Below are 19,155 nucleotides of genomic sequence, written 5' to 3' on the forward strand. Positions count from 1 at the left end.
GATGTTCTATAAATCTTCGTTTATATGAGATATTATTTAATTTTGATATATATTTTTTTATAGTTGCATCTTTATTTCTGATTTTTAAAGCTTTCAAAGCTTTTATAAGGCGGTAGAATCTCATGTAATTTTTTTTGTATTATTAATTTCAATTTACCTATATTAGGATAAGTCACAAAATATTTAGTTAAATAATTTAATTACGAGAAACGCACTACTTAGAAATATATTCTGGAAAATTCCTATTTACTTTTAAAATGCATATATAATATAATAACATATTTCGGGAAGAGGTTTTGCTGTTATAATTAAAGCGACTTTATTAGAATACATTTTTATATACTTATATATCCCAAATACGTAACCTACGTGTTCCAAAAAAATCGTGATCGAAGAAAGTTCATGTTTTTTTATGAAAAAAAGAATGAACTAACCGTAGCATGACTTAACCACATTACTACCACTATAATTAAACCAGTTATAGCAGAGTAGGCAGAGATAACCTGGGAACCTAGTGTTAAGATACTCCATTCCCATAAAGACACATCTGTCCCTCACTTTCTCTAAATTCTAGAATTCTAGAAATCTTTGGCGGAACTCTCGCTTTGCCTTATTACCAGGGAAAGGAAATGAAAACTTTTACAATTCCTCGAGTGAGAATCGAACCTACAACCTCCCTTACAGTCGGACGCTTGTGTCCCTGCGCCACAATTCACCTCTTCAATTATATTATGTAGTACCTAAGTATTAAAATATAAACAATTTATACATTTTATTGATAAATATCGCATAGCGCCCTCTGTTGACACATGGAGAAAAGCTTACTTATATAGGAACGACCATTTCAACGTTATGGCAGCGCATCAGATAGTACTAAGAAATGTCAACAGATGGCAGTAAAATACAACTGAGAAAAGGGATAACGTAGTATTATAAAACTGCAATAGATGGCGACACTTAAATTATAATGCTTTGTCTTAAAACAAAACTGCTAACTATAATAACTATTCTTTTATGGTACGGTCGAATAATAAATGTCATGAATTACCTAGACCAGTTATGGCACAGTGGCATAAGTGTAAGAGCAAGAGGTTATGGTTTCGATTCTATCCTATTCGAACAAATTAAATATGTAAAATTTTCATTTCTTCGCTCTCGTGTCGAATGAAAGCGCGGTGTTGAATTCCGCCACTAAAAATGCAATTCCTCCAGAATTGGGCGGAAAATAAAGAGCGAAGTGTGGACATTGACCATTTTTAAAACGAAAGTATCGTCGTGCCTGCACTTTAAGGAATGATTTTTAATTCTTGACTTATACCTAAATATTTTACATAATTATATTAAAGTTATAAAATATTTACACAAAAATTTAATAGAAAACAAAATTTTAATTCACATTCGTTGGCACAAGCTTCAAGCTACTAAGTCAACGCAATTGAAAGCATTCATTGATTTTTCTGCATTGTTTATGAAATTTGCCGCGTAATCTTCTTCCTCCTGGCATTAATCCCGGCTATTGCCAGGGTCTGCCCTCCTACTCAACCAACTCCACTTTGCACAGTCTTTGCCTCGGTGGTTAGACCATTGGCTCTCATGTCCTGCATCACGACATCCAGCCAGCGCTTCCTTGCGTAATATAAACCTATAACCTTCCGGTAGACTTTTAATTAAAAAAATTGGCATGAAGTGAGAATTTACAATATACCTAAATGAAGGAAAAAATCCGAATAGTGAAATTTTAAGGGTATTTAATAGAAAAAAAAAACATTAGAACATTTCATGCAAAATAAGTGCACATGCCCGCAAACTTAATTTTGTCAACTTTTATGGGTTAAGCTATTAGATCTGAAATTGGTACCAAGCCCTCCCAAGGGGGGATGCTCTTGGTGGGGACCAAGAAGAGCACCCCCCCTTAGCGATTTTTTATTTTTTACCTCTTTTTATATTATAAACATAAACTACTTGCAATCTTGAAATAAAAATCCATCCACATCCATTTGTATAAGTTAATTTTATTTAGGAAGGTACCTTATATGCAGTCAACACAAAAATTCTAAAAAGATAAAGATTAAAACAAAAATGTAAAAACTCAATAATCTCATTTCTTTCCATTATCAAACGAAAGATGAACTGTTGCTGCATAGGATGAGCACCGTGTAGTTGTAGGTAAAAGGTAACAAGGACGACGATGAATATGCAAGATTTGTCTGCGAAAGGTGTCCCCCGATTTAAATTAAAAATCAGCTTCACGCTGCATCCCGCACACAACAGGGTAGACAGAGGGAACCAGTGTTAAAACACTGTTCCCCACTTTCTGCAGGCTTTGGTCGTGGTGACAGAGTGAAGAAATGATAAATAACAATTCATTCCCGAGTATAGGGACCGATCGACACAACTTTGTGCTCCTGCATTACGACGGCCTCAACTAATATCTATTATTAAATTAAAAGAACATGAAATTTCTCCAAAAATTCGAATTCCTGACCTGATATAAAAATATACAAGTTATCCACTGCACAAATGGGACTATAATACTTAACGAATAACAAAACATTACACAACATTCATTAAAACGGTCAGTCGATTTAATTAGAAGAACTGGACGTTAAAGATGTCTGAGAGGATTATTCTATGACAAACAAAAGCGGCGCGTGCCAATAACAACCCTTAATTATAATATACTTGAATAGACATTATATATAAAAGTGCATCTATTCTTTTGAATAGGGGTGAAATACTTAAGAAGTTTATATTAAATGTTGTAAATTAGTCTTCTATATATGAGGCCAATCGTGGCGTAAGAGCACAAAGTGCGACTGCAAAATAGACTGGTTGTGGGTTCGATCCCTATATGAGGAGATGAAATCCATACCTATATTATAAATTCGAAAGTAACTCTGTCTGTCTGTCTGTCTGTCTTTTACGCAATCAGGGCCAAACCACTAATTTAATTGTGATAAAATACTCATATAGAGATACTTGAGGGTCTCGGGATGAACATAGGATACTTTTTTTCTCATATTTGTAATATTTTCGATATACATCAATATATTAAAATACTTATTAATTTGACATGCAACTTATTCCGCCATGTTAATAACAACCGTCGTTGCTAAGCAACGATTTGCAAAGTTTGTTGTTAGAAAACGTCACCCAAAATGAGCTTGCTTAACGCATCTCTCTATTGGAAACTGAAAATAATTTCATAAATATTCGTATAGTTCAAGCGGGCCGCGTTCGGGTAGTATTCATATACTAGTATTTATATAAATTTATATTTCCATTTCTTCGCTCGGGTGTCGAGGCAAATAATTCCCCCCACTCAATACGCAATGCCTCCAGAATTCGGCGGATTGGGGAGAACAGAGTGTTTTAACACTTTCCAGAGGGAACCCTTCCTACCTTGCTGTATGCAGGATACAGCGTGGAGCTGCTTTCGATTTTTATTAGTCTTCTATATTAGAATAAAATCGTAAAGGATCGGCCTCTGTACATGGAAGATATGAAGATAAGAAAAATTGTTATTAGATTTAATAAAGTAATAGAACCAAACACAATTATTTTTAAAATTGGTATCTGTTTATCTAGTTATGTGTGCGTTTGTTCACGCTAGTCTCAGAAACGGTTCAATCGATTTAATTGCTGTTTTCACAATCTGAAGAAGAAGAAGAAAAGAAGAATTAAAAATTAAGAAGAAAAGAGAAAACCGAAGCTAGAACTTTTAAATTTTATCCAAAGCATGTATTATTTGTCGAAGCGAGTCCTCCGGATGGACATCATACTATATCCGCATATTGATGATGACAATCTCTATAAATGGAAATAAAAGAATAAAATTAGTAAATAATAAATACCTGAAAATATACATATGTACCTACATAATAAAATATCTAAAATAAAATAAAAATATATAAAATTTTAATTCATTCCAAATCAATTTACATAGGTATTTTATTTATATTCAACACGAAATTACAGAATTCGGTGGAAAATGAAGAACGGATGTGTTCCTAATGGGAATGACATTTCAACAGTAGGTTCCCTCTGCCTACCCTGCTATGTACCTCAACACAACATGAAACAAAAAAATATATACGACACATTTATCATGATTATTTATAATATAGATCCCTACATATTATAGATCTTTATACAACTAATTCCTGAACTACATAGCATGACAAGCGATACTGGACTATAGTCGTCATACAGACTATACTAAAGTCCCTATAGTCCTATAGTCTATGCTATAGGTGCACACGTTTGTTTGTAAACAATCACCCTTGTTAGGCCCCACAGGAATCCATAGACAGCGCTCGCCTTTGCAATTTCCCTTACAATTTCCATAGCGGAGTTATGGCTTGGCGTGTGCGTGTGTATTCATATGTAAAACACTTCAAATACTATGTCAGCAAACTAGGCGGATGAGGTAATTAACTGAGATGATTCTATTGTAAATTATTTTATTATTTAGATTATCGTTATATTCTATAAATATATAATCTTCTATATATATAAAATCAAAAGGTCACTCATTCATCACGAAATCTCAGAAACTACATGTGCTAGGAATTTCAAATTTTGCATAGGAGTTATTTATAGGACGTAGGTGCTCGCTAAAACGGGAATTTGCAATATTGGACTTCTAGGGGGTTGTTTTTGGGGTTGAAAGTTTGTATGAAATTTCGTTACTACAAATGCTAGGAGTCTCAAATTTTGTATAGACGTCACTAGGACGTAATCTTGGAGACAGAAATTAATAATAACATAGTTCACGCGGGTGAAACCGCGAGCGGGCCGCTAGTAATTATATAATTCTAGTAATATTGAGAAATGTGAATTTACATAAAAAATCATTTTTTTTATTTAACTTTTTTAGGAAGCTTCATAAAATTCTGTAAAAATATTCCGTTCATAACAAAGCTAGCCACATTCTATGAAGTTCCATTTCTAATTAGAGTGCCTATTTTACTATTTCATTCATTTTAGAAAAAAATCTTGACAGACACAATCATAAGTTGAAAAAAAACACATTGGAAAAATTAAAACTTATAAGAATAATTTATGTATGTATTTAAATATGCAGGTAAACAGACACGTTTATTACTTATCTAATTCCAATTAGGTATCTAAGTGCCAGTTTTATAACTATAGATATATTCACGGGAAGTATCTACCCTATAGATTATGATTACGAGGCTTATTTTGTACAAAATACAGCAAAATCGATGCATAAATGCTCTAGATTTAGAAGCTTCATTTTTTCTGTACAACTGTTCCTTCACACGATCTCGAGTCCAGTCCGCTCGACGGCCGCAAGCCGAGGTTCGAGTCCCGTAGGGGGCGCCCTTACAGTCGTCGACTTCCTCACTAGCTTGCATTTCTTCAGGGACAGAGTACCCTCTTCCCTACCCAACCGGTGTCGCTGTAAAAGCCAATAAGGCTAACATCATTAACCTCATGTTGGAAAAAAAAACGATCTCGAGATAAATGTTCTTGACAGACGGACAGTAAAGTAATCCTATAAGTGTTCCGTTTTCACCTTTTGATAGACGGAACTCTAAAACAGACAAATAATACATATCTCCATGTATAAAGAAAGACAATTTAGAAGCTTTAATTACTTTACGTCGCAAAAATATAATATTTTTCACATAATAAATATTTTCTTAATAAAAACTTCAAATACCAAATAATCTGACGTAAGATGTTTATTAAAAAAACCCCTTTAAAATCATTCACATAATTAAATGATTACATAGAAGGCGGGTCGGTCGTGCGGTCCCGGCCCGCAACCGCACGGGTGCTTCACGGTCGGTAAGTGTCGCACAGTCGATCTCCGCTAACTTGACCCGTAAATGGTTATTAATTATGGTAATTTGTTTTTTTTTTCATTAATTAATTAATGTTGATTATGTTGCTGATCTGAAGAAGGTTGCTGGCTTCGACTGGATGCGGAAGGCGGAGGATTGGGAGCTTTGGCGCACCGTGGGAGAGGTCTATGTGCAGCAGTGGACCCGAATAGGCTGATTGATTGATGTTCCTGAATGTAGATAAAGTAGCTGTGGTTTCTTTTAAGTAACTAAGCTTATATGTCCAATAAAATTAAAGAGAAAAGGTAGCAAAATCAAAATGAGCTTTTAATAAAATCAAAATATATTTTTTTTTATCATTTATTTAGTTTTTTTCTTAATAATAAATAAGTCTATATATCTACGTCTATATCTAATCTACTGCTGGAGAGGTAGTAATTATAAGTAACATGATGTAAACTTTCATGGTAGAGTTGGTAAATAGACTTAACGCGACGGTTTTGACTTCAAATATTTATATTTATAATATACCTACTTATAGAAGAGACCAGTCGTCGCTTAATGGGTTCGATTCCTTCTCGAGAAAATGAAACATTTAATAAAAATATTACCTAATAAATAACCATTCATCACCCCAATTCCGAATCAAACCCAGAATCGTCGACAGACACACGCTCCTGCACCACTACGACCTCAAAATTAATCTATTATTAGAATTTTAATATTACCTAAATATAAAACTTAACCAATTTCCATTCAAGTTAACACAAAGAACCCCATACAAAACTTAAAATACACAATTTAACACCAAAACTTCTTCAGTATTTCAGTATTCGCCAAGACGGTGTTAGCGCAACAAGTGCCTGCAATTTTTCCCTTGGCGCGTCTTACAGCGCGGGCGGGGGGCGGGACGCCACGCCCAGCTGCACGCCCACCTCTTAGCACCCCCCACGGAAAATACAACCTTTATATTAATAAGATAACATAAGATATAGATAGATAAATACCTATATTAATATAAAACCATTCAAAATATCTACCATAGTACTATAATTATTAGTACATCCGTCTGTTCGTAATGGCAATTCATTTAGAACCAGAATGTGGTCGTCGATTGTGGTAGCGCCATTTTTTTTCAGTAAATTACACAATAAAATAAACAATACGTTAAAGGTATTAGTCAACGAGTTCCATATAGATTTATCTCTGAAAGTTTAAAAACAATTGAAGACTTCAGTTAATTTATATAGACGTCTCTTTCGTTGCTGACCACAAACGAGAGCGAGATACGAAGCTAGAGTTCAGAGTGAAAAACATAATTATATTTCTCTTTCAATAATGGTCCCACAAAAATGTTAGATCATATAAAACTTGTTTACGTTCCGCTCGCACCCATACATTATATGACAAGTGGAAGCGAGAGGCCGCATCGCATATTTTCCCGGCAAATGAAGCGTGGCCAGACCACAGATTGTCCGCAGAGAATGAGGCAGCGAGTGACAGAATGGCGACGGCTCAGTAATAGAGAGGCGCGCGGGCCGCGAACACGTGTCCCTCCAGTCACGCCGCGTGACTCACCGGCCAACGCACGTCGTACGTACGGTAAATACCTGTGTACCGGACTCACGCTAATATTTGCAAAAAATATAACGATCTATTAGGAAACCGGCGCTGACGCAGCACGTGGGGAAATATCTTTTACACGCGATCAGCTGTTATTATTAATGACAGCGAGTGTATCCGCGTGAGAATATATAACGCAAAAACAATACAAACTTCTGGGAACTTCTCCTCAGTTATGATAGAAGATATTTTGGACACTTCCGCAGCAGCCTCCTAACTCGTGAGTCATAGAAAATGACGAAAGTTAAATTGAAGCCAGCTTCAAGGTCTGTCCCGATTCCCGCTAGTATACGTAAATACTGACTGTGTTAAGGAAAAATTATGCAAATCTCCGTTGTTTACATCGTTTCGTTAAATGTACACTAAAACGCGAGTGAGCTTGTTTATTTAGTTTGCTTAATTCTTCTTTTAGTTTTTTTTTAATAAATAGACTATTAAAAAGTAATTCAAAGATCTCTATTTAGTTAATTCGCGGTCAATATACTCATTATTTATTAGTGTTATAAACAAAACTTATAAACAAGTGACAAATTGATGAATAATAAAAAGTGATAAAAAATTTTGAATCGGTGCCAGAAGTTTGAAGGTATACGCGTGACAATAAACCTATTACTCATCAGGTATAAAGGTCGTGCGCGAGCGCAGAGAAAGTGAATACCTAAGCAGTTAAATATTAAAACACAAAAACAGCGAAACAAAGAACATTTGTGAATTTAAGATTAAATTAATTGACAAATCAACTGAAATTCATTAGGAGTTTGAGGTCTCAAAGTGTAAAAGGCGGAAGGCGGGGTGATGCTGCAGTAAAGGATGCACTTGCCGTACGAGTCCAGGGGCCGTCGGCGCCGCGAGATGGCCGAGCTCGAGCCCTGGTGGCTCCAGTCCATCATCGACGAAACGCTGGGCGAACATCCTGACCTCGGTGAGACGTTTAAAAAAACATAAAAATATGAAGAAACTAAATATTAAAATTATTATGTAATACTCTATATATATAATTTTGTTATTAAATACCTCTTTTATCTAATACTACGTCTAAAAAGATGAGATATTAAGGAAAATATCAAGAAAATTTTGTTACAACTAACGAAGTATGTGCTACTTGAGTGAAAATGTTAATTTTGTATGTAAATACGTTTAAAATAGTTATAAACTAACCATATACATAGATCTTCCTTACTTTTTCAATAGATATTTTTTATTCATATCACCTATTTTTTTTAATCACGTTCAAAAAACCATTTTATACATTTGCATAATAAAATGTGCTAAATAAAATAAAATATTATATAACAAGAAAAGAAGAACATCGTATTCCTATAGATTGTTTTTTTTTTAATATATTGGAAAGGCACTTCTGTTAAATTTGGAGAGCACCTCAAGTAATTTTCATTTCGTTGTTTCTTACAACGTAAAAACCCAGACTGGGTTTTTCTTGTTTATTCGAAATGGGAAACTAGTTCTATTAATATTCATTTTCTATTATTATAAATAATCAATGGAATACTGTATTTGAATACTAAGGTTTTTTATACTTTTCTTTATATCTTTGTTAGACACTAATTAGAAAATAAATTAATATTAAAAATTCTTAATATCTTCAGCTCGTTTATAATAATATTGACTTTACAATATTCCTAATTAATATTTTTTATAAATGCTTGAAATTATACTGCTTCTTATAAAAGACATCAACGCATTTCTAATAATAAATAAAATATTTTATATCAATCTAAATGCTAACTTAAAAGAATAATCGATGAAGATATCGATTTTTTTCTAAAAACGACTAATTTCATACTTAAGTTAAACTTAATGATATGTCATTAATAGAACTGGAAGTAAAGCGTATTAAATATTTTAGCGTTCTGATTCTTTCAACACAGAAGCTATTATTATTTAATTATATATTACTAAATATAATTGTTAAATATTAATGATTAGAATTAAATAAAAATTTGCAATTTTTCAAATATGTCAGTAGGTACAAATTTTACAATTATCCAAGACGTTAAGTCTATATCTTAATTACTTGATATTTTCTTATATTACAAATAGTAATAAACAATATTAGGCAAACTCGCTTCGCTCCATCTTCGATTATTTATTATGTAGGATAAACAAAAAGAATCTAATGAAACATCTGTAATTTCGGAAACAAAATAATTGTGATTTAATTTGACAATGTTGAAATTCACTATTTTCAAATATAAACGTAACTAAAAAACAAAAACACGTAGATATAGATATGTGCACGATTCTCCTAGAAACGTCAGCAATTTAATTATCGGCATATATTATTTGTAATTATTTAATTTTATTATAGGGCTAATATGTTAAGAAAAGAGAAAATAAATTACTTACAACGATTTATATTTTTTCTAATATTTTGTTTGAAATCGACAGCAAAATCGTTGCATAAATATAAACTCGTATCTTTTCATTGCGTTGACTTAGAACCTAGATTTTTTTCTTTGCTCCAATTTCAGCTTGACACCTCCAAGCAACATTGAGATAAAAAGCCTTGACAGACAGACAGACCGGCAAAAGTTATCCTAGTGTAATGATAAACAAAGTGATAGTAGTGATATAAGGTTGCGGTTTCTTTCCTTTTGAGAACCAAAAGACCTGTATTTTGGATAAAAGGAACCTAAAAATTATATTTGGATGCAGGCATCCATTGGACAGGATATTTAGGTTCCTTTTTTTATTATACTTCATTTTTGGTAACTATGTGTGTACTTAAACAAATATTCTCCCTAAATTTCTTATTCTGCTCTTATTACTCCGCGATAGTAGCAGTGATGGTTCCTGGCCCTCCTAAGAAAATCCTTAAATGAAATGATAAACATATTCCATCAAAAATTTGTCGATTTTTGTCACAGGATAATAATAATAGAACAACCACCATTGAAATATTTTATAACCAAATATATTTTTTTATTTTTATCAATTAAATCTTGCCAAGGAGCCTCATAATATCTAGTAATACCTATATTTTTCAAAAGAAGATTTGTCTATGTATGCATCGATTATAAAACTATTTTAATAGTTTACTTCTTCAGTATTATGTCGTTAAAAAGTTCTTATGTGTGTATCTGTATGTATGCCTGTGGCATCATAGGTGCCAAACGGATGAACCTATTTTGATTTAGTTTTTTTAATTTGAAAAGTGACTTGATCGAGAGTCACCTTAGCCATAATCGAGATATTCAGCTGTTAGCAGATTATCAGTACTTTTTAGTTATTTGTTTTCTTTTTAGATTTTTTTGTGTCTAATTATAGTCACAAAACATCAGCAACTGTGTAATTTCAACGTATATTAAGCTGTGAAAAATGATAGACATTTTTTTTTATTTATTTAAAATATCTCAACTTACATTTCTACTTATATTTAGTACAAGAACTATTACTTTATCCACTATTAATAATATTTTTATACCCAAGTTAAAAGAATAGAAAGAATAGTAACATTTACTACACATTTGGACACCTTTTTCTTCTGCTTGACATAACAAAGCTTATTACAATTAGCGACAATTAGTCTAGCATGGGGCGTGAGGCGTAAAAGCACTCATGGTAATGAGGCCGTTCAATGGGAGCTAATGAGGTCAGAGGTGGCACTGGCCCTCCATATCTGTCCCTCACCGAATCTATTTGTGACCGTGCATACAATGTGGAAGTTCGCGATACCTCGATGAAGCAACGGTTTAGCGTGAAACAACTTCTATTTGGACAGTGCGTAATCCATTGTTTAACCTGAAAACAATAGATACAACCCGTAGGTTTGACAGGACAACAAAAAAATCGTTGCATTCGATTTGGCCTTTGACCTTTGGAAATAAAGTCTTAAAAATTTCCCTGTCTCTTTAATTTCACATCGTATCCAAAGGGAAGGTAGACAAAGGGAACCTTAGATCCTAGAGTTAAGGCACTCCATTCCAATTAAGACACTTCCGTTCCCCACTTTTCGCTGAATTCTGGACTTGTTGAGTGGCGGACTGGCCTCAAAATATTGATTCCATATAAGATGATCTTGATTTTTATATTTCACCTAGAGCTCTCATTAGCTTTCTTTTTAAATTTTCCATATTATTTTACGTTTTCATTCAACACTGAACCAGAACCACCAGACCGAAAATCATTCTCCCTAGTGAAGTAGCCATAATCATCGCGTGCATAGTCCAGCACCTGTCTAATTGCGCCACCATGACTTTTAAAAAAAAAAACATTGTATTAATACAATTAAAATTATTAAAAAAAAAGAACTAAAATTAATGCATTAACTGACAGAAGCCAAAACTAAAACGACATGCTATTCTTATAAACAATACGTTCTTACTTTCTATAACCATACCGCATCAGAGAATCTAATAAGTTTTTTCAATATAAAACTAATTTAACTAAATTACAGTACGAGTAGGTAAAATCAATTTAGCTGGTTCCTAAAAGATTGTGAGCGTCATCACAGTGGAGACGCATCCAGCCCTTCATGAAGCGTCAACCGCAGTTACTTGTGGCCTATAATTTGTACAGCCCGAGCTTCCGTAAATAGAGAAACCACAGTTAAAACTATTAATGGGTTTTTTCGCGTCGGATACCGCTACTTTTTAAGAAATTCGATACAGAATGTTGTACGTATCGTCTAGAAACCTTGGACGTAGAAGAGGGGGGGTTGTGCCCACCCCAGAGTAATCTGATGCCTACCCCAAAAGTTGTTACTTACATAAAATTTAAAAAAGAACACTTACACGGCTATATCTGTTCAAAGGCTGGGGGGGTAGGCCTGGAAAAGTCCAGGGCCCCCAAAAATATCTCTACATGCGCTGATGCTAAAAACTAATTAAGATCACTCGTGGCGCAGGAGTATAAGCGTATGACTTATAAACGGGACAGGTTGTGAGTTCGATTCCCACTTGAAGAAATAAAATATTTAATATTTTCATTTCTTCGCTCTAGTATCGAGGGATAGTGCGGTGTTGAGATCCGCCTCAACACGCAATGCCTCAAACGCCATGACGGCGTTTTTATTATATTTTATACCAGTTCTAATATATACATATATTTATTATGTATGAAAATAATTAGGCAACGCTACATATATATATGTGTGATTAGGTCTTATCAACAAGTAATTTTAATTACTCATTTAATATAAATATGACCTGACGATACAAGGAGCAATGAGCTATATAAACTAAATTTAAAATTATTTTCCTCATTTGTTCTTTTTTTATGGTATTTCCAATTAACTGTTTCACATATATTATGTTAGATTACCAGCCTTATTAGCATCTAATTAGGAACTCTATGTAACATAATATATACTAGCGGACGCGCGCAGCTTCACTTGCGTATTTAGGGGGAATTCTAATAACCCATAAAACACGTGTTCAATGAAATATTTTTAAGAGTCTAAATTTCAAATTTTATAAAAATCGGTGGCGATTTAAAGATTCTTCCATACAAATTTTCAACCCCTTATTTGCACCCTTCGGCGGTGAATTCTAGAAAACCATGAAACACATGTTCAATTAAATATTTTTAAGAGTCTAAATATCAAATTTTATAAAAATCGGAGGCGATTTAAGAATTTTTCCATACAAACTTTCAACCCCTTATTTGCACCCTTAGGGGGAGAATTCTAGAAAACGACGAAACACGTGTTCAATTAAATACTTTTAAAAATCGAAATTTCAAATTTTATAAAAATCGGTGCCGATTTAATTTTTTTTTCATACAAACTTTGAACCCTTATTTCACCCCTTTAGGGTTAAAATTTTTCAAAATCCCTTCTTAGTGGATGTCCAGATTAGAAAAGTAAACATCTGTCCAAATTTCACGTTTCTACCATCAGCGGTTACGGCTGTGCGTGCGTCTTACCTCAGTCAGTGAGGACAAGCCCTTTTATATATATACTAGCGGACGCGCGCAGCTTCGCTAGCTCACTTAGGGGTGAATTCTAGAAAACCATGTAACATGTGTTCAATTAAATACTTTTAGGAATCTAAGTTTTAAATTTTATAAAAATCGGTGGCCATTTAAAGAGTTTTCCATACAAACTTTCAACCCCTTATTTGCACCCTTAGGGGGAGAATTTTAGAAAACTATGAAACACGTATTCAATTAAATACTTTTAAAAATCTAAATTTCAAATTTTATAAAAGTCGATGCCGATTTAATTTTTTTTCCATACAAACTTTCAACCCCTATTTTACCCCTTTAGGGTTAACATTTTCCAAAATCCGTTCTTAGTGGATGTCCAGATTACGAAAGTAAACATCTGTCCAAATTTCATGTTTCTACGCACAGCAGTTACGGCTGTGCGTGCGTCTTACCTCAGTCAGTGAGGACAAGTCCTTTTATATATATAGATAGATAGATTAATAGTATAATAATTATATTAAAAATTTTCAAGGAAAATAAAAATGAATTTCTTTTATGCATTTCAACTTCGGACAATTATTTATGCCTAATTTATTTTTCTTTATCTTATTTCATATAAATAAGTGTACACTAGATGCAGACAAAAGAAATTGGTAATTTAGGTTTTATTTTTAATTTCGAGTTGTATTCCGCATAGGAGGGTACGCAGGGTGAACTTGGGAACCTAGTTTTAGACACTGTTCCCATTAAGACCAAGTTCTAGTGACCACGAATTCTATCAAATAGACATTTTGTTGATTCACGATTATTTCACGTCGTTTTACTATTATTTCTTATGAAATTCCATAAGGAATTTAACCGCATCTAAAATATTAAGAGTAGTTGTAGAGTGGCAATGGCACAACTGACTTCACCAACACATTCCACACATAGCAGTGTAGGCAAGTGTTTTTGCATGCATTGTGTGTTGAGTAGTAAAACTCAACGCCGCATTTTGCCTAGATATCAGAGCGGAGAAATTAAAATATTCATAATGAAGATTCATTTCATTGAGACCAGTCCTGGCTCAGGAGTGCAAAGTGTGATTGTAAAACAGACTGGTTGTAGGTTCGATCCCCACTCGACGTAAGTAAATGTTTATTTAAATTTATATTTCCATTTCTTCGCTCTGGGATCAAGGCAAATCGCGGCGTTTAGTTCTGCCACTCAACATGTAATACCTCCAGAAATTAGTAGAACGTAGTGTTACAATAGGTTCCCTCTGCCTGCTGTGTGCGGGATATAGCATAAAGTAGATTTTTTTATTTTTTTTATGTATTAGTTCAATCCCCCGAATGGGAATCGAGGCCACAACCGTCGTGTTTACAGTCACACCCCTGTGCCTGTGCCCCATGACGGTCTCACCGACCTATAAATATAAATATTATAATATTCTATATTAAACATATAAATATGTCGACGAATGGGATTTGAATCAATAAAGATAATACCAAATACGCAGTGATGTCGTCATACGAAACGTCACTAAACACTACCGGGAAAAACGTTACAGTTAACGCACTTGCTGTATATAGTAAACAAATATACAAACTTAGATTATTAGTACTAAATGCTTTAAAACGTAAGTTGTATTTATTTTTCTTTATTTTTTTTTGCAAATAAAGATTTTAATAATTTTTATGAAGAATAACTTAATGCCAATTCCATAATAGGGTAAATTTTATATAGAAAAATCTAATTATATATTTAAGTAAAATAATACTTTTGTTTCGCAGTACGGACCGGCAGCCCAGACTACATGTGCTCGCAGCTACCCCTACACTGGCGTTCGAACAAGACACTGCCAGGTGGTTTCAAGGTAGTGGCGTTGGGCGACGTGCTCGACGGTACCCAAGTCACCGTCAGAGCTGGCAACGACGAGAACTGCTCAGCGGAACTAAGGAATAATACAGCTGTTATGAAGAATAGAGTAGCCAAGTTCAATGATCTACGATTTGTTGGTAGAAGTGGTAGAGGTGAGTTCAGTTTCTCTTATCTACATATATAAAATCGAAAGGTCACTCATTGATCACGAAATCTCAGAAACTACATGTGCTAGGAATCTCAAATTTTGCATAGGAGTTACTTATAGGACGTAGGTGCTCGCTAAGACGGGAATTTGCAATATTCGACTTCTAAGGGGTTGTTTTTGGGGTCGAAAGTTTGTATGATACTTCGTTACCACAGATGCTAGGAGTCTCAAATTTTGCATAGACGTCACTAGGACGTGGTCATGGAGACAGAAATTAATAATAACATAGTTCACGCGGGTGAAACCGCGAGCGGGCCGCTAGTTATACATACTTATAATTTTTTTCTTTTTATTAGCTTCCCGTTGTTTCCCACGTGTAGCAGGACAGGAATTGAGCACCTAGTGTTAAGACCTTAAAGAGTGTGAATGAAAATATTAATAAATAATAATTAATTTTACCGAGTGAAAATCAAACGTACTACAGTCGCTTTTACGTCATACCACCACTGTGCCATGACGGCTTCGATAAATTTTTACTTGTTAATAATTATTTCTTCTCGCGTACACCGCATCCGCATATCTTTACCTACTCTACGTAGACAAGGAACAGTCGATGTCTGCCTAATATTAAGACATTCCTTCGATTTTAATGACAATTCTAAATAGGAGAGATGAAAAAAAAAACCTGAGCTCTTGTTCACACAGTCACTACTGTGGAAACCGAAACCACAACCATCATCAAAAACTATAAATAGATATACTACCTGTCCTATTTAGTCAAAAGTCAAATATTTAAAGAACAAAATAGCTATTAGTTACAGCAAATTTATTCAGTAATAAAGAAAAATAATTAAATCAGCTTCACGCTGTATCCCGCACGCAGCAGGATAGACAAAGGGAACACAGCTTTCGTTTCTCACTTTACCCTGAATTCTGGAGGCATCGCATGTTGAGTGGTGGAACTCAACACCGACACCAGAGCAAAGAAGAAATATTGAATTTCCTCTAGTGGGCATCGAACCCATAACCACTTGCGTTTACAGTCATCCTTTGTCACCAGCGCCTTGGTCTCAAATTTTGTTTAGAAATATTTATTTAATTACATTTATATTAGATCCTAATACGGCTAGATCAAATTGGGCAAGCGTACAAACCATGCGTGTTAGATTAACTAATTATTGTCGTATCTGTTTTAGTTAAACGTGTCTATAATAACGGAACGAATAGACTGTGAAATTATTATATTTGGTAGTTTTTGGTGGTTCTGGGTTCGATTTACACTGGTAACAAAGTCATTTTTTATATAGTTTTTTTTGTTATATTAATAGAACTATTCAACTTTATGAAATATTTTATATATGTATTATTTACTTTACCACTCTAAATATAAATTCATAATATATGAAAAAATTACAATTACCGCTAACTTTTTTTTTTTAAATTTTATTTTCCCAATGAAAGAACTAAGAATATAATAAAAAGAAAAAAGCTAATACTAAACGATCCGGCGATTAAAGTCTTTTCTACATTAGTATCTAACGATAAACAAAATTATGGTTTGCGGTAAAGAACATTTAGCATTATGCCAATCACGAACGTGAAGCGATAGGAACTTTTCTAATTTTATACTTCTTACTTATATAGAAGTGTGTGGATTATTTTTCATCAATAATTTATATAAAAATAATCTAGTTATTATGCATTTTTAAGAATTCACAACATTCTTAGGAAAAAATATTCGACAATTTTCGATACTGTTAGACATAGGCCTTTATAATGGCACGTCACTGAGCTCAACCTTCGGCTCTTCGCATCCATTTTCTTACAGATTTAATAGGAATACCAAGTAATTATGGTACCTACATATATCCAAACACATGAAAAAATAATAGAAAAAAAAAACGAAACTACCCTACAAAACAGCAAGTCCAAACGAACCCATGAACTTTCTCCATCATCGTATCGGCACGTCAGATTTTAATTTCCAAACCGCAGGCTGTAAACGACGTTCGCGCTTTACTGCTCCATTGTAACACAGAGATCGTCGCCATTACGGCTTACGGGCCCACATGGGCTTGTAGGTTGTAAAATCTCAGATACGAGTACGTCTGTGACTGGCCAGTGCTAAATAAAATAATATGCACTGGCTTTTACCAGTTCTTGTGTGCATGTACCGTGTACCATGTATCTACTAGCACACTAGCTAGTTCTTTAGAGTATATACGCGGTCTGTATTTACTTAAGCAAAAAGAAAAGTTAAATAAATTAATTTTAAATCTATAGATATTTTCTAAATATTAATAGAAAATTTCAATATCATATGAAAAGTGTATGGGTCATAATCAGAAAAGTGGACATTTTCGAATTCGTAACGTAACTGATAAGTAACAACACTGATAAAGTTTGTTACGAAACTGATGACATAAGGCATTATACACTACAAAATAACGATATTATATGAATAAAACTATTGTTTTTTTTATTTAATGAGACACAGATCAAAATTTTAAAGGTCCAATCGTTGAATTAACAGATTATAAATGTACGAAGAAAACATAACAAAGTGAGAATATTAACAATATAATAATGCTAGTTCGTAACGTAATAAACTTATATTTCTAGTTAGAGATCACAAAGTTAATGATAAAATTAAATTCACTTTAAAATATATCAAAATTTGAGTCGTTATCATTGGAATTAAGTTTAATTCTTTGTAAGTGTTTATTCCGCATATCTTCATATTTAATAGGATTGGTCTTTTTAAGACGTTCTCTATATCTAAAAAAAAAAATAGCATTTGTTTCAGCATTTGACATAGGAGCTTACGCTTACTGAAAATACAAAAATATATATCAAAAAATAAAAATCACAAAATCACAACTAATTTCAGAAAGAATAAAAATAAATTTTAACTAAATCGGTTCAGCTGTTTCTGAGATTAGCGTGCACAAACACATAGACAAACAAGCAAACAAGCAAAAAAACTTAAAAATCATTATTTTTGGTAACTTTACGTTATGAAAAGTCACTAATAGTTTTTTTCATATGCCAGCAATTTTTTTTTCTTATATACATATCTTCCATATACAAGCACCGGTTCGATAAAATTTTATTATAAACATATATAAGAAAACATTGATACCGTAATTGTGAACTAGGCTTCATATTTTCTTAGTTTCGTTACGTAACGAAATATAACGAAATTGAGAATGAAGTCTGAGAAATTCTAACCTTTTTAAATATTTGCTCATAAGCCACGTGTTGCATGTGCAAGCACTGACGTTCTTTTTTGAGATTTTGTAAAAAGAAGCAAATAACATAAACAAGAAAACGAAATTATAGAATACTTACCAAAATAAAAGCCGTTTATAACCCTGAGATGTAATTTTACGCATTCCCTTTAAAACATTTGAACCCCTCAACTGCTGCGAGAACACTACTGGTTGTAGCTACGACAGCATTGACTTTTCGAATAATGGTGCCACAATAAAAACTAATATTAAATACCATCCAAAATAATTGCGTTCATATTTTAATTGTACGTTACTAGCCCTGAGTAACAAAAAGACAATATTTTGGGACAAATTTACTTAATTAATATATATTATTTATTAAATAATGTATCAATAAAAGTAGTTCTATTTAATATTATGCATAAAGTAAAGTAATCTAAACATATCTGAAATCAAATAAAACCATAAATATTCGTAACAAATCAATTTTTAAAAAGTAAAGTGGTGAATGGGACACGAAAAATTGTATGGAAGCATTTTGAAAAGTTTTTTGCAACTAACAAAAAATACTATTAAAAGCCTTAATACA

At 33.2% G+C, this 19,155-nt stretch overlaps 1 protein-coding gene across 1 annotated transcript in view; it reads left to right on the forward strand.

Moving 5' to 3' along the window:
* The first annotated feature begins 7,324 nt into the window (after positions 1-7,324).
* The window catches only part of LOC146539094 (uncharacterized), a 43,517-nt gene continuing 31,686 nt past the window's right edge, over positions 7,325-19,155 (forward strand). The window contains exons 1-2 of the mRNA XM_085186001.1: positions 7,325-8,358; positions 15,098-15,337. Coding sequence (XP_085042127.1) covers positions 8,247-8,358; positions 15,098-15,337 — 352 coding nt within the window. The 5' untranslated portion in view covers positions 7,325-8,246. The remainder of the gene's footprint in view (positions 8,359-15,097; positions 15,338-19,155) is intronic.

The sequence above is a fragment of the Heliconius melpomene genome, chromosome 5 (assembly GCF_056956725.1).
Source record: "Heliconius melpomene rosina isolate 202511_hmr_F chromosome 5, ASM5695672v1, whole genome shotgun sequence".
NCBI classification, from domain to species: domain Eukaryota; kingdom Metazoa; phylum Arthropoda; class Insecta; order Lepidoptera; family Nymphalidae; genus Heliconius; species Heliconius melpomene.